The sequence below is a fragment of the Rhinolophus hipposideros genome, assembly GCF_964194185.1.
Source record: "Rhinolophus hipposideros genome assembly, chromosome: 13".
NCBI classification, from domain to species: domain Eukaryota; kingdom Metazoa; phylum Chordata; class Mammalia; order Chiroptera; family Rhinolophidae; genus Rhinolophus; species Rhinolophus hipposideros.
Window position 1 is genome coordinate 24887604 of NC_138059.1, and position 24495 is coordinate 24912098.

The window sequence follows — 24495 nt, forward strand, 5'->3', positions numbered from 1 at the left end:
GAGCAATACTGTAATTTGACTATGGACTTTCACCCACTGATTTCCAATGTAAATTAGGTAACACTTTAGAGGTTGAATTAGCTGCTTCATGATGGTCATTTAATACATGAATACCTATTTAGACTCAAAATTGAAAAGTGAAGAGTTGCCGTTTTCTTTTTATAGGACTAGAAACTGTCACTTTTTATAATGTAATTTTGATGACCATGTTTATTTTTAAAATTTTTTATAGCCTTTAAATTCTACTTTCTGGCTCTACTTACTCAATTTTCAAAATTTTAATATTCAGTGATTTCACATATTAGTTACATTTTCTATTCCATATTTCTTCGCTTGCAGGAACTATATGTTTTAGAGCTTTTCTGAACCATTAAAGCTCCACATACAGTACTGGTACTGAGAGCCTTGTTCAGTGCATAACAGTGATGCGGTAGAGTTTCATAGAGCTTTACGTGCTGTTAATTACCGTCAATTAAATCTGTTGAGAGTGACAATGTACTATAATCTGTCGAAAACCTGACCTTTCAATTAAGCAATCCTCCAATCTTCTCTCCTTTCCTCTCTTTGAAGAGTAGTATAGAGTATATTTATTTTCACTTCTGCAAGTCAGTTATGTCTGGCCCAGATGTTACTGGCCTACAAGGGAATCTGACCTCGAGTACAAGATAAATGATTGCTTCTTTATTTTAGTATATGTGCTGCCTAAGCGAGTACAACGATTGCTTCTTTTTACACTTTGTTGTGAAGTGTGTTGTTTAGTGGAAAAGTGTGTGTTTCTAATCCACTATTGCTTCGGGGTACAGATTACCTATTATGAGCCGGTCAATTTACATATATTATTACAAGTTCTCACAACAGCCTTGTAAAGTCAGTGATGTCACTATTTTATGCAAAAGGCAATGGAGGCTCAGAGAGGCCTGTAGTTGTCCAGAGTCACAGAGCTGCTAAGGGCACAGCTAGCATTCAAACCCAGCAGACCTAGAAGCACTTCTGTTTCACAAACTGCTCCTAGAGAAACTCAGTGCATCATAGAGAAAGGAGGACAGATTCAGAAGGCAGTCAGTTTTGGAGGCTTTCAGAACTAACTCAGCTACTGCTAGCTACCGTGTTTCCCTGAAAATAAGACCTAGCTGGACCGTCAGCTCTACTGCGTCTTTTGGAGCAAAAATTAATATAAGACCTGGTCTTACATTATATAAGATCCGATCTTACATTATATAAGCAAAAATTGAGACCCATAAGACCCGGTCTCATATGATGTAAGATCGGGTCTTATATAATATAATGTAAGACCGGGTCTTATATTAATTTTTGCTCCAAAAGACGCATTAGAGCTGATGGTCCGGTTAGGTCTTATTTTCGGGGAAACACAGTATATGACTTTCTCTCTTTTAGTCTCAGGTTCCTATTTGCAGAATAGGGCTAGTACTGCCCACCTTGTAGGATTATTATGAAGACTAAATGGAAATGCATGTAAAGCCTTTGGCACATTGTATGTTTGAGAAAAAATGCCAGCATTGACCAACATAAACAAAATTTTAATTTACTGTCCTGGAACAGAAGATACTGATTAGAGTATTCCCTTTGTGTTTTTCATTGTAGCTCTTTTGAAGAGCAGAACAGATTTCAATCCCAGCAGCAATGTAATTTGTAGTGGGGGTGTTTCCTTTTTCTTTTTAATCCTTTGTTAACTCCATTTTAGAGCTGCAAAAATTTCTAAAGGGTCTCATGCTGCCTAGGGCCCTGGGCTAGAATTTTGTCTTAGTTTATTGATGTGGTAAGCTGTTGGAAGAGGTAGGAATGATTTAGAATGAGATGGCATTAGGAAACAAATGAGTTGAACACATATTTCTCTGACCACTATAATTTCGATTGAGCTGACCGATGCATTTATGAAAGTTTTATTTGCAAAAGAAGGGTATTTCTTTGACTGAAATTTTCTCTTTTTCTCTTTAAAATTGTTTTTAGGATGCAGAATAGAAAACTGTGATTCTTGCTTTAGCAAAGACTTTTGTACCAAGTGCAAAGTAGGCTTTTATTTGCATAGAGGCCGTTGCTTTGATGAATGTCCAGATGGTTTTGCACCATTAGATGAAACCATGGAATGTGTGGGTGAGTAGCTTTTCATATATAAATTTCAAACTTCAACTTTTAACACCTGTTTCTTGAAAAAAAATACATTCTGAATATATTCAACCTAAAAACAAAATCTTGTTAATTAGAACTGAAAATTATTTAAGTTTTTTTGCTGACTTTCTGAATTCTTTAGGCATCATAACTTTGGGTAGTCTCATACATTACATCTTGCTACTCAATTTGCTAGTTATACATTTGCTAGGTTAAACTATTTAAATGCTGATAATAGCATTTTTATCAGCTGTGATAAATGGATGTGTAATACATCCATTTTTTAATTAATAAATTATTAGTAACTTAGTTATCTAATAAATTCTTAATTATCTAATAAATTGTTGGAGAAAAACAAATTTCTAGCAGTACCATATGGTTAACTATTCTGTCACTTTTGTTATGTATATTACTTATGGAGTTTCTTGCTTAGTTGTTTGTTTTTTAAAATATCAACTGGAAAGAAAATTTTGGGGTGAAATACATTTCGTTGATGATTGATTACATGTTGCAAAGTATATTAAAACAATTTTACTAAATTTAGATATCTAGATATATATAAACATATATACTGTTTATACTATCAGTTAGGAATACACATTTCATAAATTTTGTAGTTTTTGAGTGTTTGCAAAACACTTTGGTTTTTGGATTTTATACCACTTTTTTTTTTTTTTTTTACTGATTTTATACAGTTTTGGTTCTGATACTACAGATTAAAATTTAAAGACCTGTCAGTACCTACATTTTGATGAATGCCTGAATCTATTTTTAGGTGTAATGGAATCGTCTTTCTACTCCCATCCGTTTAACCCTTAACCCCTGAATTTTATTTGACATATTACACATCTGATATGATATATAATGGAGCTATGTATTATAAGTGAGGCTTTCCATCTCCTTAAAATGGAGACTTACAAGAAAATTGAGAACTTTTTTCTGCAAAAATATTGCTAGAATAGTCTATAATTATATATTTGAAAGCTTGCAGAAAACACAGTTAAAATGAAAGATTTTTTTAAGAAATGTGTACTTATGATCCTATTTATATGAGTTAATACATTCATACAGGCAACACCCTATTAAAAAATAAGAAAGTCACTAGAAGAGCATATTCAGAATGTTGAGTTGGCTTTTGAGAGGCAAGACCCATGCTCATTACAAACGTTCAGTGGAAACTCTTATGAAACCCTTAAATATAAACACATTACAAATTGAGTTCTATGCATTCCCCTGAATACAAATCTTAGCTTTGAAAAATCTTAGAGTAACCATGCCTGCTGAGATCCTGAATGCTGAAATATTGTGTGTAGGATTTGGTCCTGAATCCTCATCTGCTAGTGTAAAGGGGCTTTTTAATGGTGAATTTGATGAGGAAGTTTAACTTTGCCTATTTTTGTCCTTTTATTCCCCCACCCCATCCCAATGGGTTCGAGGGGAGACTACTTTTCCACTATATGAATTTACAAAAGGGAATACTAAAAGCTTTTAAATATCTAGGAAAAACATACATTTTTCAATATCTGATCATATTTGTTTACTTTTCAAACTATAGAAATGTACAGCACGAATTTAGGGGATAAGAAATACATACTGTGGTTTCCAAACACCTATTGAAAGAATTGAGATAATCAGAAAATGCAAAACAAGCACCCTAACCTTTTCACCAAATACTTACTTCCATAATAAAGCTAACACACGTATGTTTCAGTGGGGGCATTCAGAATTAACCTGTAAAATTTTGTCTTCTGTCACAGTATGAAAATATCTCCTACTACAGGTTTCATGTATTTCAGTGTCTTTAGACTGAAATTTAGGCCATAAACATCTCTTGAAAAAATGAACTAAGACAAATAGAAAATAATAGTTTTTAAATTACTTATGTGGCAATTGTATATTGTAGATGAAAGTAACACAAAGACTTAAAGTTCCTGAAAGGCAAATATAGGTCTTTGTGGGCTTTACAACTTAATTTTTGGTGTCTGAAGGTGGGGAGTAGGGGTAGTGGAGAAGCACTGCTATATAAATTTAATGACAGTGGAGCAAATGGATACCAAATTGTTATTTGTGTTTGTATTTTTTTTTAATCTTTATTAGAAGGATGTGAAGTTGGTCATTGGAGTGAATGGGGAACTTGTAGCAGAAATAATCGCACATGTGGATTTAAATGGGGTCTGGAAACCCGAACACGGCAAATTGTTAAAAAACCAGCAAAAGACACAATACCATGTCCAACCATTGCTGAATCCAGGAGATGTAAGATGGCCATGAGGCACTGCCCAGGAGGTGAGTTTGGGCTGTGTGCTTTCTGAATTTTCTTCTTTCCTAAACCACCCTTCCTCCCAATAAAGAGTAATTATCCATGAAGGAAACCTGCTGATAACATTGGTGAGAGGGTAAAATTCCACATTATGCTTACTTAGAAATGAATGGTTAAATTGTGAAGAATATAGAGTGAATATTTCATTTACTTTCATGATAACTTGATAATAATTTAGAGGAGTGCACTACAAATGAGCTTTCTAAATTGAGATTTCTAAAAGTGTGTGTCTTTTTTTTTTTTTTTTTTTTTTTTTTTTGCTAGTGTACCATAAAAGCGAGTTCTTATGAAATCAGGCCTTTGCAGATGTTGCTCTGAGGGAAGCAGCCAACTTTCAGTTGAGAAGAGTTTAGATTAGAAAGGTTTATGGAATCTGTAAAATCATCTGCATCATTGCTAGTTGAAGATGACAACTTAAAATAAACTTGCCCAAACACTGGGAGAAATAAACATTGTCTTAATGTTACCACAATTAGCCGGTTCTCTTTGTTTTGATAATAATTTGTAGAAAACAGCTACTGGTATGTGTGTGTTTATTCATGTCTTTGTAGTAATTGTGCTGATTTGCAGTAATTATTCTGTAATAACAGGATTAGGCCCATTTACAAATTAGGAGAAGCGTACATAGCTCAGGTGCTGGCTGAAGCTGAGTCAGTATGTTTGAAATGTAGTTCTCAGTGCTGTCACTGTGATTCTTAAAGCGTAATCGCTTGTTACTGTTTATTTATCACTAGCCGATGCTGTATTACCAGAGATGAAGTTGGGGTTTTGCTAGTCGACAACATAGAAAAGCAAAAAAGGAAGTTGCGTTTGGAAACTTGCCCTACAAAATAATCAAAGCTTTTTTTGCCTGTATTCTTGCTGTTGGTGCCTCATTTTGCAGCTTTGTGGTTATAGCCCAGAGAGAGAATATATGTCTGCTCAAAATGGATTTATATCCGTATTATGCTGCCTCATAGAGAATGTCTACGATCCATGGAGGAAGACAAACTTTTAAGACTGGAGGACTCCAGTCGGCCTTTGAGAACTATTAGATCCAGATTCAGAAGCTACTATTAAGAACGCAGCTTTTCCTCTTGAGTTAGTTTTGCTTTGCTTTGCTGGGTCTTTGAAACAAAGTTTTTTTGGGTTTGCTTTTCACTAACAAGGATGGTTTTGTTCACTTAAACTGGGTATTTTTCAGTCAAAATATGAGAAAATATTTTCTTACAAAACTAATAAGCCACTTCTTGGATAGCTGAGAGCATTTAACCTGCAACCTTGTGCCTAAAAACAAACCTGATGTATTTAGGTATTGGAAATAAAGACATCCTTTGTTGTATATTGTTTATATAACAACCCTCCCCCCCGTCTCTCCCAGCAACGTGGTCCCCCAATTGTGGTTTACGTTCATAGCAAAAATTAACCTGAAAATGCTCCTATAACAAACATGCTTATGTGTAACAAGAGCCAGCATATTCCCCTCCCTTCCCAAATTATTTTGCCCTCGCCCCAGTCTTGCTTGGGACTTTTGTAGATAACAGCTAGATTGTTAACCTATAATGTTTATTGCACTCGTATATTCTGTGCTACCAACAACAGTATGCTGTCTTTAATAGAATACAACCTGACACTGTCAGCAATTTAAATTATGCCAAAATAAATCCTTATGTATCTTCTGCTAATATTCTTTTTTTGACGAGTAAACCAGTAATGAATGCTGATTTAATTCATCTTTAAATTTTACCAAGTATTATTTATTAGGAGAGACTGAGTATTGTTCTGATCCCTGAATTGAAATTTTCAGTTTAACACATTCAATATTTATGTAACCTTTAAAGTGGGTAGATCTAAAAGGTTACATGGGAATTTGTTTTATTGTCTTATGTTTTCTAAAAAGGTAACTACCATAGAATTGTTGATAGCAATGGAAAATTACTATGCAATAAAATAACTTCTATTTACAAATGTAATAAATGAAAACTAGAAAATTAATTTTGGAACTGAGCACCAATTGATAAAAATTGGCATAACTTCCAGTGGAGTATCTCACCTTGCCTCAGGTGAGAGAGCAAAAAGTTCTTTCTTTGGTAGGTCACGGTGATTAATGGAAGAATGGAGAAGAAAACCACTTTATCCCATTTTACATCTTGATTTGATTTTAGTGATCTGCTTTGACAAACCATGCAAAAATGTAAGTCGTAATCAGGTTGGGAATACAGGCCTTTTTTCAGATCTTTTTAACATATGTATGGATTTTTCTCCTGTTGGAGCCAGCCTTAACCTGATTGCTCACAAACATAGCCTTAACCTCCTTCACACCAAAGCACCAGCACATTAAAATCAGCTGCTTTTGATTACTGGAAGGCATAAGTTAGAGGTCAGCATAATGGAGTAGTCACTAAGTACATAAGATATTACACTAAAAACTATTACAAATGTAAAAATAAATGGATGCAAGATTAAAAAATTAAATATAACGTTTTAGCTTGCTCTCCCCTTAACTGTCATGTGCGTATTTGCTTTAAAAAAATGAATAACTGGAAATATCCTAAGTCATGGATTAAGTTACATTTGCAGTTACTCAGTGTTCATTCCCAAACTTTTCTTTTTGATTACTTATCTTTTCTTTCATTTCTAATGACATAACCTGTAGAATTTTTTGACACTCATTTTTCAGGATTCTGGTCTGGTGATCAGAAGATCTGAGTCTCTGTACCCTGTCAAGTCATTAATTCTGTGACCCTTGGCAAGTCACTTAACCTCTTTTGGCCTTTATTTCCTCGTTTGTAAAATTGAGGGTATTGGGGTAGGCGAGCCTTCAGATCCAGTCCAGTTCTAAAATCCAGTGATTGTAAGATTAATTGCCAAAACATACGGGTAAGTTCTGTGGTTGTCATGTGAAGGGTGAGGAGGAGACTTGTAAGCCCAAGAGCACTGTTTTACAACCAAATAACCGAACACTCTTTCAGCAGCTGTACTGGGCATTTGCCAAGCCTTTTATATCTGGCAGCTTTCAGCCTTCTTTTTTCTCCTCCTTCCTTCTCACAGATAGTCAACCCTCAAGAATAAGCAAGACTCTTTTTAAATCCACATATGACCTGTTGTTTTAGCTACCAAGATAGCAGGAGGATAGAGAAAGAGGAAAGAGACAAAAAGAGAGATGCATAAAATACCATGGGGGAAAAATAAGGGAAAGATGAACTGTGAGTGGAAGAAAAATTATATCGTGCAATGTGTATAGGAAACGAGGGTGAAAAAGAATGGATTACTTAAAAATGAAGGCTGTACTCACTGCACATATATGTCTTCCCTTCCTTCTACGCTGAGTGTACTAATTAATAGACTTTATCCTGTTGGGACAAATTTGTTTTATTAACATATAACCTGCATTTTCAAATGGAAGGAATTTCAAGTCTGAACCATGTTGTATATTAAGCAAAATATTAATCGAAAATATAGACGTCCTATTACATATTTAAATGACAAATGGAAGAACAAGATCATGGTTGTAGAACAAAATCAAAGTCAGAAGGTGCTCATGTACAGGGGAAAATGTTGACATTTGGAGGTGGCTGTAATCTTTCATTCTTTCACATGATTGACCAACATAACCTCAACCTGAGTCCTTTCTGTATGGGACTCATTATTCTGTAAGGTCTCATGAAAACTAATTTTAATTTATTCATTAGGTATTTACTGAGAACTGCTCTGTACCAATCATTTGTCTAGGGATAATATGGCTCAGAGTCCTTAGAGAGCTTTTTCTAGTGAGAATCATGGCAATAAAGTGGATGAGTGCATAATTTCATCGGGGGATAAGGGCTGTGAAGAAAAATAAAGCAGCATATGAACTAGTGAAAGTTGCGTGGGAGTACCAGCCTATATGTTTTATGTAGGCTATTCAGGGAAATTGAGGGAGTACCATTTGGTTCAAGACCGGAATGAAGGAAAACTTTTCAAGACTTAAGGGAAATTGTTTTAGCTATTGATTCAATGGTTATATCATGTGACTATCCCTGATCCTCCCACTGTAAATTAGGGAAGAGGAGGGAACTGAAACCTAGGGAGGCTCTGACTGCTCGATCAGAGGTGATATATAGAACGTTTCTAGTGGTAGAGCAGAGAGAAGGACCAATGTTTTGCTGCCTAGGAAACACAAGTTTTCCTGTACCTTTTCCTCGTGACTTATAATAAAAATCAAAGATGAAGCCATAGTTGTCCAATATCAAAGTAGCCAACTTTAAACGATTTCTCTCTCCAACAGACAGATCATTTTACTTTTGCTCTAGAAATACTTTTGTAAAACGTGGCATCCTGCCATCACCACCCACCACCCCCTCCCAACATCTTCCATCTTGAAATATCTAGTGAAACATACCCCAGAGGTCATTTCATAAATGCCAAAGTGCTGAGCCATTGGCTTTGCTTTGGTTCAGCTGTCCCTCCGAAGATGTCTTCTTCTATAATTTCACAGTCATCAATTCTCAGTTTGTTGGGGGGGAAACGGTATGACTTCAAGATTATGCTTTCCATCCTTAGCCTTTCAAAGTTGCCCTCTAGGTGAGGCTGCCTTGTGTTGAGTCACACCTGGAGTCATCTCTGCTCCCTGATCTGCAAAGAGGACTGGGAGCCGAGCCCCACCCCCACATCTAGTAGCTCTGTGCCCAGCATGGTTTTTCTCTTTTGGACACACTTAAGCAGTCAGACTGTTAAAGTAATTTAGGTGATGCTTTGACATATGCTCAGAATAGCTTTTTGTCCCTTTTGTCCATGGGCTGTCTCAATTCACCATACCTCAGTTGTTAGTAACAATTTAGTGCAATTCTTTAAGCCCTAGTCGTATTTTCTCAGGACTGTGCTAAAATTTAAATATAAAATCCGCTACTATGTGCTATTTCAACTTGAAAATAACTTATTCCTCTTATGAGACCTTACTTAACCATTATCTGCTTTTATTAAAAAGTGGCTTTTCACTTGGTAGGAAACAAAAGAAAATATTATTTAGCAATTTAGACCCTTAATCTCTGTAAACATCTACTTTTTAAAAGGCATTGGTAATAAGACCTCTCTAATCTTTGTTTTCTGTATATAAATTGACAGCAACATGTGGACTAGGTATTAGATAATATAACTAAAGAGGGTTGTAGATTGTGATGGATTAAACTGAGAGCAGGAAATAAGCACATTTTCAGTAGGATAAGGGTCAAGAAAATATGCTTTAGACATATGTTCTTTATTTCTGTACATTTTGTTTACATTTGAGATGTAATTTATGTGGTCTGTTTTATACATGCCAACCTCAAGAGTAGTTTGGAAGAGAAAGGATAAGAATAAAACCTCTTTCTTTTGAAACTTTCATAGTTGTCAGGAAGGTAGATATTGAAATCTTTATATGAAGATGACATCTAAAAGGGAATTTTTGTCGCCCCTGTTTGCTATGCTAAACACTTTATTAGATTTTTAAAAATCAGTGATTTGTGTTAGTCACTTTAAGCAAATTACTGTTTCCCAGGCGCCCTACACACATGAAAACTAATTGTAATGTTTATTTTATAGTGATTATAAACTGGGGCAGCCACCTATAAGCAGACACATTTTAAGTGTTAATGTATAATAATTATCTTACATTTATGTTTAACAAAGATCGATCTACCTGCCCCCAAATGTTTCTGTCAGTAGCTAACGGGTCCGAAATTCCTGCTTTAGCAATCTTAATGAGCTTTAGGTAGTGTCTTGGGAAGTATGCCCACTCTCTCTGTAACCCCCACCCACCACTTTTTCACTTTTTGCTAGAAAGTGGGGTAGGTGATAACTATTGGAACCTGTTTTTGTTTTCTGTTTTTTGTTTTGTTTTGTTTTTGCAATGACTTCTTTCAGACGGACAAATGGTCACATTTCAGAGGGAAAAGGTCTGAGTGAATGGAGGAGCAGAAAAGTGGGCTCCAATGTGGTGTGCATGGGAGCTCATGAAAAATCTAGAGAGAGCAAAACAAGGTACAGTCTTATGCTCAGACATAGAACTCTAAGGGCGTGCAGAGCACCCATCACAGGGAGGCTGAAAGAGGGCCTGTAAGACAACAGTTTCATTTTGAGCATGTCCTGGTGCCAGCCTTGCTAGTCAGGGAGTGGGGTGGGGGTGGCCTGAGAGCGAGGAAGTGAAAGAAGCCCCATCTTTGTGCCATTCTGTACAGCTTCCCATCTGGAGTCTCTACTACCCCATTTAATTATAGTCTGGAGCAACATGTACTCGTCTCTTTTATGGGTACTTGTTAAAAGGATTTCTCAACTATAGTGCCACTGAAGGTCCAACATTATGTGTGCAGCAAGGCAAGGACAGGAAAATTCCAAAGGGGCCTTTCTTTTATGAATTTTACACAGCAGTAAGCTACTCTGATCTTAATGTAAAATATATAAAATTTTTACAACATTCTAAAATAAAAACAACTTTAATAGGACACACATGGTGTCAGTGGTAGATTTTTCACCCCCTTACAGGGGACCTTTTCTAAAAAAAAAAAAAAAAATGAGATAAGAGAGTCTCAAGTATAAATCCCCTAATGGTTTCTTAGAACAACTTATTTTCCTCTTCAGACACCTCTCTGGGACCTTTAACTGGTGTTGATAAAAAGCGCAGGCGGTTTGCTCACTGAGATTTCTGGTAAATACTTCTCTAGCTACTGGATTGACCTAGAGCTGTACTTGTGGCTATCCTCCAGAATCAGGAGACCGAAAAAAAAAATATTTCAACGGAAATAATGACAGTTTTACAAAAATCTCAGTGTGATTCATGTTGTCATCATACAGAAGTGGTTAAGATGATAACATCATTTGTGCCACAGAGAGGGGAAAAGGTTCAGGTGCCAAAACTTACTACAATTAATTTAAACAAAAAATGTAAAGGCAGTAGATTTTACTTTACAATATACCTGTTTATATAATACTTGGACCTAATATTTCTGTGGCAGTATTATTTTCTTAAATTTGAAGGCTTTGGAAACCAGGAGTAAACTATTTGAACTTGTATAGGCAAGAGACATTTAATAATTGATGTTATGCCCTTATATCTTGCCTATTGCTGAAAGGATTTGAAGATTACTTAATGTAAAAGGACATTTGATAACATGCTAAAAAAAAGCAAATTTAAAAGATCAGAACTAGGAAAAACTTAGAATAAGAGCTCAGGACAGACAAAGAAAATAGAGGATATGAATATATGTTGGTTGAAAATTTGGACTTGGGCTTCCTACTAGGCAAATGGGAAAAGTATATTTAATTCTTTCTGTCCTTATTTGAAATAAATGATTAATACTAAAATGGAATATCAATTTCATAACAGCATTGGGAGAGAAAATCACTGCATATACTAGTATGTATACACAAACATATGTGAGTGTATATATATAGACACAGAACATACATATACAAGCATAAGAATATATATACACATATATGTATATATACATATGTACATATGTATATATACAACACAAATGTGAATACTCATTCCAATTTCAGACACATTTAAGTGTGTGCATGTGTGTAGGAGGGGTGGGACCTACATCACAGAATTGAGGAAATTAATAATTCTCATAGTAAATAAAGCATCCTAGTTCCATAGGGAGGAGACACACACTAAACATATTTCTCAAAAGGGGAATCACATCCAGAGCAATGAGTAGTATGGTGTACAATGTGTTCAACAACATCCCATGCAACAAACATGTGTTTCCAGAAGGCAGAAGGCAGCTTGGGATTGTTTACCCCTCAGTGAAAGCTGAAGGTATAATTGTGAAATGTGACTTGATAAAGGCACGGGCGGTATGGAAGCCGTTCTTTTTGATTTACCAGTTCTAATTGAATGGAATTGTCTACTTGGTTCTTTTAGTGAAAATTAAATACATTTAGAATTTTCAGGTATCTAGTAAATCTAGAAAATGTGCATTTGTCTTGTGGGCCATGTATCCTTTGAATTTGTCAGTAAGCATGGTGCCTTTTTTTTTCATCAATCTTTTTTTTTAAATTAAAGTTTATTGCGGTGACAATTGTTAGTAAAGTTACATAAATTTCAGGTATACAATTCTGTATTACATCGTCTATAAATCACATTGTATGTTTCTACATAGTCCTGTGTTCTTAAGTAAGCTCAGGAGTTGCATATTTAGATGCAGAGTGATTTCTGGTGATTGTTTCACATCCTGCGTTAATATTTTAAATAACCGTTTGTGATTTTTTTTTGTTTCTTCTCCAAGACTGGCCTTCAGTTATTTTAATGTGGCAAAACTATTTGATATGGGAACCACATGGATTTTGAGTAAATATTCACTGAGTTGAATTGATTTTATTAAAGTATGTTACAAGGTGCCTTCTAATTCCTCTTTGAACCTACTTCTGTAGCAGAATTCAGGTAGAAAATATTGGAGCTGAATTTCCAATACAATACATGATTTTTCCATTGCCATGTCTGTAGGTTCATCAAATCAATTAGTTACACATCTATTAATGTCTGTGCTCTAAAGAAATGGGCAAATTGGGGGTGGGGAGGATACACACAAAGAATTTATGGTCTATGGGAAGAGCAAAATGCACATTACAGTACAATAGAAGAAGCAGTTAAATTTGTAAATGTGAATAAGTATGGTTACAGGCTCTGATGGTATAAGCAAAAGTATCATTTTTAGCTGTTGTGGCCCGGAAATGCTTCCTGAAGAGCAAAACTTAAATTATATTATGGGGGTGGGTGGAAAACATGTTAACCAAGGGAGACAATTTTTTTAGAGAGAGAATATTGTGAGGAAAGGTGCAGATGCCAAAGTGTGCCCCTGGTGTCCAAGGGAGGGCAGGCAGAAGAGCCAAGCTGAAGTTCAGAGTTTGTGAATGGCTGTCACAGAAGCTCACAGCAAAAATATAAGTTTCATGCTGATTATAAAGTGCTTGTAGGGAGAGGAAAAGATTTTGAATTTTGTACACAGTGGAGAGCCATAGGTTACTTTTGAGCATGGATGTATTTTAGTAGAATGCTGATTGAAGATGGAAGTGACTGAGGTTGTGTTGGTAAGGTGTAAATAAGAAGACGAACTGCACATCCCAGATTTGGGGCAGTGCTTTAAGCAGAGTCTGAGTTTGGGAGAATTATCAGGGAAGACTTACACATTTTAATGTTTATGCATTTTGCTGTCATGCTTGTTTATCTAAAGCATGCAGGATTTTTCCTTGACTTGCAATCCACTATGACCCTCATGTCTTTTTCTGCCAAATTCCTAAGCAAAGCCATTCTTCAGTTTTATTAGTGCAGCTTATTTTATTTAAATCTGGGTATGTTATGCATTCACCCTAACTGAACTATATTTTTTTTCTAACTACTACTTCCATTTGCCATTTACCAAGACTCTGGGATATATTATTCTCTATTTTCTAGCTTATGATGTTAACCTTCTAATGGGTTTTCCTTATCAGCCAGCTTGGAGTACTCTGATAATTTAAAGCACACAAATTAAATATTATTCAGATCAAGGATGGAAATCTTCCTACAGGCCTGATTTCAATTGTGTAAACTAAGGTGGTTTTTATCTAGCATGTTTTTTAATACTAGAAGCTGCCTGGAACATTGGGTTGAGAAGGATTCTGAGTTAAATGCTGGGTTCAGGAGAAAACTGTATAGTTATCAATTTGTGGTGTTTGAAGCATGGTATGGACAGCAATGTATCATGTATTTGTTCCCCCTAATTTTAATCCTTTAACTCATTCTGCTCATGACTCTTTCTCCTGCCTTTCCTACAACCCTCCAACACACACTTGGATGGCTTTGACAAATATCTAGCTTCTATTTTATACCTTCAGCGATGATGGATGATTGTATATTGGAAAACAGTTTGGAAAAATAGTGGAAAGGATTGTAAATTTGGTACATTCTGGTCTTGGTCACTTATTGGTTGAATGACATTGATCAAATTAATTTCCCAAAGCTTAGTCATATATGAAATGAGGATAATATAGGATTGTTGTAAAGAGTAAATGAACATATACGAGTATGTAAGTAGGTGCATTTTTATTATTCTGCTAAACTTTGTTGCAATTATGTTATTAAGTCTGCTATATGTTCCATTCTTACCATGGCTGGCTTACTCTTGTCTCTGTGCTCTTCTTCGATTTTTGCCCACCTGATGGCTTTAGCTGTTAGTCAGATATGAATCATCTTTCATTTCAGCCCCAATCCCACAGATCTGGCTGTTGATGGGCATCTTCCTAGATATCCAGCCAGCATGTCAAACCATGCATAGCTGAAATGTCCTTTCAAAACCTTATTTCTCCTGGAATGACTCTCCTTCTTAAAGGTATCACTAATCTCCCAGTTTCCCCGGCTCTCAGCCCTTCCTTGGAATCTGTTCCTCACATTCAGACATTTAGGACTCAGGTCTTTGTTCAACCACCTAAACATATGCAAATTTGAGATGTTTACTTAATTTCTTTTAAGCTTCAGCATCTTTGTGTATGTTCTGGGGATAACAGATGCCTGATTCACAGGACTGTTAGAGGATTAAATAGCATCATTCGTACCTTGCCATTCATAAAGTCAAGGGTCAGAAAATGTAGGTTGTTGTTATTTTTATTTTTAATAGCCACCCACCCAGTCCTGTTTCTCCACTGTCCATTTATCTTCATTTCTATTGTCTTGACTTGAAACCTTTTTACTCTCTTTACCTAGAAGATTGTAATAGCCTTTGGTAGGCCGAGGGAGTATAGGTTAATTTGCAATCCAGTTAACAGATGTGTCAGCATATTCAGAGTTGAACTCATTTCACCTCACTTACAGTATAATCTACATGGGACATTTGAAACGCTAAGTTTGAGAAATAACTGGGACAATCATTGAGTATCCTAATTAGCATTGAGTATCCTGACTTGCTCTGCTCTAGGCAGAGCAGAGCAAGTCTCACGTGTCTAGCAGAGCAAGTCTCACATGTCAAAAGGGATGAAGGTTGCAGGACAGGTTAATGGTGGCTGAAGAGGTTAGACTTTAGAATATAGAGTTGGACTCATGGGAGGATTTGAATAAGTGAAAATGAGTAGAGGGTGAAGGGAAAAATTGAATGAGCAAAAATGTGATAAAGAAAGAACGGAATATGTATAGGCTATCCTTTATGTAAACGTGGAGAATCTGTTTGAAACAACACGTCTCAGGAAGCAGAAGGGGGAACATCTGGGCAAAAGGAGTAGAAATAAGGAGAAGGAATGAACTCAGCAAATACTTCAAAGTCAGTAAGAGTTGGTTATCAAATTGAGCCTTATGGATTGACCAGTGCTGGAAAAATTTGAGACTGACTGAAGAATTATCACAGGGAAGAGGAAGTCTGTCCATTTGTGGTGATTCATTTACAAACCTCAAGCTTGTGTATGTGAATATTTAAAAACAAGTTAAAGCATGGGTATTTTATGTATGCATAGTTTATAGCAAGTGAACTAGCCACCTGCATAACAATAATATGCCTAAAGTTACGAATATGAGTACAGATGTATAACAAATTCAGTAACATTTTTTTGCAAGGAAATTCAGTTTCTTAAATCTATTACATAGTTTAATCTGACAAGAGGGTAGGGTTTATAGAAGGAAAGGAAGCTCTAGACCTAGATTCTAGGAGTGGTCAAACTTGTCTATGCAGGATGTCGTGGTGTGTGGGTTTTCTCATAGCTCATGGGGAAGCCTCAGCAGGTAAGGTCTGGCCTCTCACCTTGGTTGAATAAAAGTAGCTTTACTTTTTCCTCTTTTACATTTTGGGGATTCTGCATGAGTTTTCCTTTGAAAAAAGATTATGTCCTTCTATAAACAGATCTTTTTTTTTGGTTAAAGTTTATTGGGGTGACAATTGTTAGTAAAGATACAAAGGCTTCAGGTGTACAATTCTGTAATCCATCATCTATATATAAAACAGATATTTAGGTTGCACTCTGGTACATCCCTTGTTTCGCAGAGAGGCTGAGACACTTTCCCATAGTAATAGTAGATGCTAAAGGCAAAGTTTGGTTTTTGCGTAGACATCAAACCTAAAGCTCTTTCTCCCAGATCACCTCATTATCTTCCAACCCATAGTAATCCCTGGGAATTCCTCAGAGGTAGTACCACTAGGATTGTTCATGTTATTGCATATATATCTTCTATGGTTATTAGCCCTTTATTTGTGCTGTGTTTTCTCTCTAAATGGTGGTGTGAACCTTCGCATGGACTGAATTCAATGGTATCTATTTTTTATGGTAGACCCTGCAAGATTCTATGATGGACTTCCCTTTAACAAGTTTGTTTACTGGTTTTCATATAGATATACAAATTATGTACAGTTAAATATGGCATAAGGTGGACAAGCATATGATATACTCCCAACAACTTTATTTCATCCTGAGCTTTCTCTTTAATATGTTATTCGGTAGGCATTCTCTTCCCTTGTTCCTAGGAGAAAATTCTGGCAGGTCTATTCTGTTCGGTTTTTGGGTGATACAGTCCTATTGTTATTTTTAGTCATTGATATAGTCTTAATTTAGTTATTAGAATGTCTAGTTCAAGATTGTAACAAAAAACTAGAAACTTGAATTAGCAATAAGTCTTCGATTATTATCTTGGACTTTTAAATAGAACATGCACAATAGATTTTGGCTGATGTGAAGACTATTTTCCAAAATACCTATGCAGAGAAGAATGTTGTCCAAACTACCCCTTTCTTGAAAATTCTAAATGAAATGAACCTCTGATGAACTGCAGCGAAATAATAAAAAGCAACTGAATGCTAGTCTCTGGAAGATGTATATTGTGTAGACTCCCATCCTTTTCTCCATCTCTTCTTTTCATCTTATGTCAAAACCTATAGAAGGAAACCACATGCATGTCTCGCATGTGTGCAAAGATTTCTTGTAGTATTCTTATATTTTCATGTTGAGAGTAGTATTGCTAACTTGAGTAATTTAAAGTAATTTCTGCTTCAAATTTCAAGTGTCTGTTGCATTTCAGATCTTCCTCTATTTTGTATAATTGTCAACTCCAAGCGCACAGATTGACCTGATACAGTCATCAAATATGCTTTGCATTAAGAGTTATTTGGCTAGCTTCTGTAGCTCTGTTTGAAGCAGTACATTCTGTGTTGCTGGTACCACTTTGCTTCTACTTTATCAGAAACATAAGACTTGTATATCCCAAGAACCACTATGTGAAATTTTCCACCAGGTGGATGACATGTGAGCATATCTAGTTGCAAAACTATAACATTGGTAGTAGCCTAATTTGAACCATTCCTTTTATAATAGCTTACATTTATTAAGAACTTGCTTAAAGGAGTTCAAACAAGGGTGGTGACCTCTTAAGCACCCGTGTTTTAAAAACCATACAGCCCTCAAATTGCTCATCTTTTATGCAACTTTAAGTACTTAGTAACAAATGATTCCACCGTCAGTATTATGCAATGAATGCACAATTAAAGATGATTCAAAATTTAAAATATGTGGTCATTTATTATACCTTTGTGTGTGTGTGTGTGTGTGCGCGTGTTGGAGGGGTTGAGAATTAGTGGTTTCAGTACTACATTTAGGGAAATGTTCAATGTTGTACTCGGCATTTTGTTTGACAGTTGTCACATTGTTTTCATTGTCTCTCTATTTTGTTTATTTCCCTGCTTCTTAAGCAGCCTGATGAAATCTCATCAACTAACTGGGATTGAATTTTGATGAGTGCCAAGTTGCTTTGATGAAATCTAGCGTAATTATCTTAAACCCGACTTTATTTGGCTTTAGTGCTGGCATTTTCCATATTGAGAAAATTAGTGCATTTGTCCGCTGCTGGAGATAGAAACCCAGCAAGAAACAAAGATAGCTCGAATACAAAAAGCAACCACAATTTAAGTTCATTTTATACCTTTGTTTCAAAACCAGCTTGTCCACACATCCATACTTTTTTTTTTTTTATGTTTTAGCATCTGTTCCTTTTAACAACAAAATCAAAATTAACTGTTAGCCAAAAACTCTCACCCACAAACTAGAAAAAGAAAATATATAATTCCTGTTGGCCAGAAAAAAGCTTTGGTGTACTATTATCTGGATTTTCCTGAGGGCGGGAGGCAAAACATTTTAGTGTTTTAAATACAAAATATTATTTCATTTTTATCAACAGAGGAAAACTGAGTTTTTAAATTGAACTCCCTACTGGTAATTTCAGGCTACAAGGCCAATACCGTAAAGGAGTCAAAGAATTTTGAAGTCAAAAGACTCCCAAATTTAGATCTTAATTTCTGATACTTATGATATGGAGGAAATTAAAGTTGCTGAAATCTCATATAATTAATTAAATTCTGTAATGATGTATCTCTTAGGAAAGCATGACGATGTCAGAATTTCAAGACACTTGGGCATTAGGTCAGAGTGCTGCTGTTGGGTTTTTTGAATGTTCACATAGGCTGAAACAAGACATTTAACTGTTCAGCTAGTACATTTTCCCTTTTAATAGAGGCCAGCAACCTTCCTCTATCCTCAGGGCTCCTACATCTAATGCATACTGGACCTGGAATTGGAAGAGCCATCCTGCTGTTAGTCAGCAACTGTGGGCAGCCCATCATCCTTAAAGGTTCTCAGGGAAGCCGGGACTATTCTGTGGATACTTAGAGACTATTCTATACGTATGTCAGTTGTCTGGTTTGAGTCGATTCCCCAAAGTTACTATAGAATTTTGACCTCCAAAGGCTGGCACAGAGCATTCCCACTCTAATACTCTTTATGGATGGTGGTTATTTAATTGAAGGCAGAACATTGGTAGCAAGTCACTGATGGTGGGTCTATGGCCCGGGCAGAAAGTTACACATGTTACATTTCTTCAAAGTTTTATGTTTTTGTGCCTTTGCATAACCCAAGTCAAATACCTTTCCTTTTTCATGTTTTTTGCCTTGGTCAATTTTCAGTGGGCATTACGTACCAGATGCATTAATCACTAACTATAAAGATTTCACTTCATAGTTTTAATACATTGTTTATAGAGTGTTCAATCATCAAAGACTACTTTAGAGTTCTAGTACGACTGGGTTCTGCTAATTGCGAAACCAAGCAGCTTTCTATGTGAGAACAGAATGAGATCAGCAAAACGCCAGCTCTTCACTGGCTAAGTTTACTTGTGGTCTGAGTGGTGTCCAACTGAAGTGACTAAGGATGAGAGTGGTATCTTATGCAGTTTATATTTTAAGTGATCTGTGAAATATCTGGCAAGGGCTATCTTAATTAATTTTACAGACAAAGTACCTAAACACAAAAATGGTCCACATTTATTATATATAGTGTTCAGAAATTGCCCCTATGTCATAGTGACTTCAGAATTTACTCGCTGCTACAGTGATTTGTTTTTATACTCACTTACTGTGTTTCCCCGACAATAAGATTGGGTCTTATATTAATTTTTGCTCCAAAAGACACATTAGGTCTTATGTTCAGGGAATATCATCCTGAAAAATCATGCTAGGGCTTATTTTCCAGGTAGGTCTTATTTTCGGGGAAACACGGTATTAAGCTATTGTAGCTGTCATCATCATCATCATTATCATCATCATCTTGACTGAGGATCTGGTGAGACTTTTATTTACCCAAGTTCCTAGACTTTTATGCAGTTTGATTCAGAGTAAGGTTACCACAGGAAATCATCTCTAGATGCAGAATGTGGAAGGATGACTTCTACCAGCTCTGTTCTCAGTCTCCCTTTTGGATTCTAACTGTAGTCTTATGTCACAGCCCCAGATGAATCCCAGGTAGTTATTCCCAGGTAGTTATTCCAGAGTCTGGATATGATTCCTGTCTTCTTGGTAATTGATATCCCTTATGCTGGAGATATCAATCCCTGACCCACATGCTTGAAAGAACTGGATCAAATATGCATTTTTTTTTTCTGGTAAGATGTGTGGCTTTTCACTATAAGAGGTGTTTTACAAACCATGGGCTGTGATGATGAAGTGATTCAAGATTTGAAAAGTTTAAAAGCTGCCACAATTGAAATGAAAGCAAGAACCAAATGCTGAAAACAGGGAACAAAGGCCGTAGAAAAATGTTGATGCCAACTGCTTGAGAAGTTCATAAAGGAGATATATTAAGCTTTAAAAAAAAAAAAACACCCACAAAAAACTGTCAGAAAGGAGCTGTGATTGGTGCTTACATCAATGGCTAAACAGTTTGGTGTATTTGAGCCTTCTTCATTCATCGAAGTGTTAAAATTTTTCAAATTGCTTTTCTGTATAATGAATTTTCTTTTAGAACTGCGCTGCGTTCTTCGTATTTCCAAGTCCTTTTAAAATTTATTTTTTTAAAATTTATTGTTAGTAAAATGATACATATTGAAGGTGCACAAGTCCTTTCTTTTTTGATCGCCTAACTCTCCATTGCTTGCTAGACCCTACTTCGGGCAGGGGTTTCTTGAGGCTGATTCTAAATGGCCTCAGGCCGAGAAACTCGGAGAAAAGCATCCGCTCTGCAGACACTGGGAGTTGGAGCTTTAAGAGAAACAGACCATCTGACTTTTTAATTAGAAAACCGCTCAAGTCCACACCTCAGTGTCATCTCTTGGGACTCCTAAACCAGAATCTAGGGTATCTTTACTAGTGTTTTCTTTTTGAAAACATGCAATAAAAATGTAGAACCATAGCCAAGGGAGAGATGAAGGGTAAGGGGGCGTGTCTCAAGGGATTGATAACAGGATTAGAACTTTGTAGAAATCATTTGCATTTCTGGCTAGCATCTGTTATAAAACACACACACTTAACTTGGCTGGAGTTAGGAAACCTGGTGTTTTACATTTCAAGTTCCTTTCAGGCAAAATCCAACACTTTATCTGCTAAGCAGAAATGACCACCTCAGTGAAAATTGAAGAACGAGTCCTAAGCGCAGGAAGGAGCAGATGAGTATAGCATAAGAGGAAATCCACTCAGGACAAAGCTCTTTCTTTAGCCTGTTCAGTGGCAAAAGGCAGGACGCCTTTCAATTTGTTTGTAGATAAAATTGAAGACGATGTTAGGATAGCAAAATCAGAAGGTTCTAAGGTGGCTACAATTTATGACGTTAAGGTAGCTATGTTGTATTATGTTGACTGATACGTCAATTTGAACCTGTTGGTATTACAGAATTCCTTTAAGTTATCTCTGGTTCAAAGATGATATTAAGAAATTGTAGTTTTTTGTTGTTGTTGTTGTTTTATGAGAGATACTGTTCAGAGAAAAACACTTACCAAAAATAGGCATTTTATTTGTAAAACAACCACAGAAAAATCAAGGATTGATTTTACTACCAAGCTGGTAACACATACTGGGCTTTGAGATTCTAGACTTTGTTGTTGTTGTTGTTATGTTAACAGAATATGGGGAACATATTTGGCAGTTAACTTACTTAGCATCTTTTGCCTTGAGTTTCTGTGCAGTTGAGCAGGTGTTTCATGGAGGTTAGTAACACAAAGAAGATTACAGCAAATTTTTGAAATGTTACTTCTTTACTTGTGAGCATTTCAAGCTGTACTCTTGCCAATGTTCTCTGTATTGAGTGATTAGGCAGGAAAACACGCAAAAGCACAATGGAGACAGCTTTAATGCTAATGCTAAATTAATTTAAATTACTGTTCTACAGATTGTCCCATGATACCTTTGTAATCATTGTGCCCTTTGGTCTAGTATCATTTTTAGTTTCTCCCCATTCTTCCCAAACAGTTTGTGATGGATCAGCTGTACTACCAGGCCATCAAATGTATTCAATTTTGGAAACAAACACTTCATGGTTGTTTAAAAATTCAGAGTATTCACTGGGGGAAAGTGTGGGAGGTTTCAAGTTTCTGAAACATTCTGCGGAAAATGAAGTGATAACAGTTCCTGCCAGTGGCCATATGACTCAATAATAACTGGAAGGGAAAAAAAAATGTTTGTTTAGGCTTGGCCAGAGTTAATAATAAGCAAGACTTTTAATCTTATTTTTGCTCACAAACATGTTTTCTGTCTCTATGATCCCTGCCCTCATCTTTTGTAGACACTTTGGGCTTTCCTGAGACCTGGCTTCACTCTTGCAGAGATGTTCAATATGTATTTTGTGCCTATTCAAGGCTTTGTTTTGATTACTACCATTCGTTAAAAACATAATAACAGCAAAATCTCAAATCCATTGCCACGGTACGATGTTAGCCTGTGCTGTGGCAAAATGTGGATAGCATTTGTGGTGGTCAGAGGTAGATGTTTAGAAGGTTTTCATTTCAGTTCCACAGTTTACTGCTTCACTTCATCAAAACGCTTTACTCCCAAAGATTGCAGGATCCATTTGGCACCAACATGTGCTAACATGAGCTTTTGTTGTGTTTAAATTCCTTCCCAGCTTGGTTGGCCAGATCTTTATTTTATTTTGGTCCATAGGCACATCTGTAACCTGTCTCCTCAGAGGTTATACGCCTCTTGGGAGGGACTCCTTTTCCTGAACCTGTGCTTTGTGTTTAGCTTCCAAATACTTTTCACGTTTCTTTAGCCACCATCAGGTGAGCCACCCAATTTTTAATTCGTTTGGTTGATGGGCTGAGGAGTTATGGTCTGGTTTATTGTATTTATTTATTTTCACTAAGTGGGTGGGATATTATAGCTTTAATAAATGACCTTTTGTGCCGATAGCGTTGTGGGCAGAGAGACTGTGTATTTTGAAAAGAAAACCTTTCATTTCAATATGTTAAGTAATTCTGCAGGAATTCATAAATGAAAGGTTTAAGATAATGTATTTCAAGGAGGGTTCCTGGAGCATTTGTCTAGGAAAATGGTGGGCAGTTGTAAACTGTCACAAGGATCAAATTATTTGAACATTTCTAGGTTAATTTTAAACTCTTGTGAATATTTTCAAGCCCTCAATTCATAAAGACAGACTTTACTGTACACAGAAGCAAAATCTTTGATTTAATAAACATGCCAAAAAATGTAACAAAGCTAAAAGTGGTATGTGTGGCAATAAAACTCCTTAGTCTGTTAAATGCTTTATCTCTTCTAACATCAAATTGAAACTCTAAGGGACACTACATTTTAATGTTATGAGAATACTGTTGGATACAGCACTAGCATACTGTAGTTTTATTTCCAGGTTCCTGTTGTGTACAGCTTCAGGATGTTAAGCAGACATACAAGCAATATCAGTCCTTGCCTACCTCATTCATTCATATTCTCTCTGTGTATGTGTGTGAGCATGACCAAAATGTATATTTTCTTAACTGGTCTGCTGAAAATACGGAGTGAGGGGGAGTTCTCCCTGTAATATGGATCAAATCCATTTGGTGAAATACCCAGTCACTAAAAGAATTTGGTGAGAATAACTTTAAAGAAAAGTCATAATGGAGAATTGAAGTTTAGACATCGAGGGGTAAATAATTTTGGTGTCTTGTCTGTGAATTGCCTCAGTTCCTTCATGACCTGGCATCTCCTTGTCAACCTGTTCCAACTGCAATGCCACCACTTGGACTACACTGCTGGCCACCTGCTCCATCTCTTCTGTCCTTCCTGCCTCCCTGCCTGCCTTCCTTCCTTCCTTCCTTCCTCTTTGTTCCTCTCTCTGTCTATCTCTCTCTCTGTCTCTCTCTGTCTCTCTCTCTCTCTCTCTCTCTCTCTCTCTCTCTCTCTCTCTCTCTCTCTCTCTCTCTCTCTCTCTTTGTCTCTTTCCTTCCCTCCTTCCCTCCCTCCCTCCCTTTCTTTCCCCCCGCCCAGCCCTCAAATGATGAGAAGCAGGAGAGCAAAAGAGTAAAGCAAGCAAAGGCTTTGCAGTTGGACAGTCCTGAGATTGTCTCCCTAGGGCTGCTGCCCATTAACTGTTTGATCTTGTACTCATTCTGATACTGTTTTCCTTGTCTGTAAAGTGGAGACAGATGATGGAATCTGCCTTGCAGGATTGTGAGGCCCAAAAGAGAACACGCAGTGTCTGCAGATAGCAAACATTTCCTGGGTGCTTACGGCTATTTATATTAGTGTGAGTGTGCCAACTCCTTCAGATGACCCTGAATGGCTCGCTAGGACACTAGGACTCTTCAGGTTCCAGAAAGTAGTAGTATTGTTCCAGATTCC

General features: G+C 36.4%; 1 protein-coding gene across 1 annotated transcript in view; it reads left to right on the plus strand.

The window, feature by feature from the left end:
• The window catches only part of RSPO2 (R-spondin 2), a 163058-nt gene that overhangs the window by 103385 nt on the left and 35178 nt on the right, over window positions 1-24495 (plus strand). The window contains exons 4-5 of the mRNA XM_081070225.1: window positions 1969-2112; window positions 4225-4413. Coding sequence (XP_080926351.1) covers window positions 1969-2112; window positions 4225-4413 — 333 coding nt within the window. The remainder of the gene's footprint in view (window positions 1-1968; window positions 2113-4224; window positions 4414-24495) is intronic.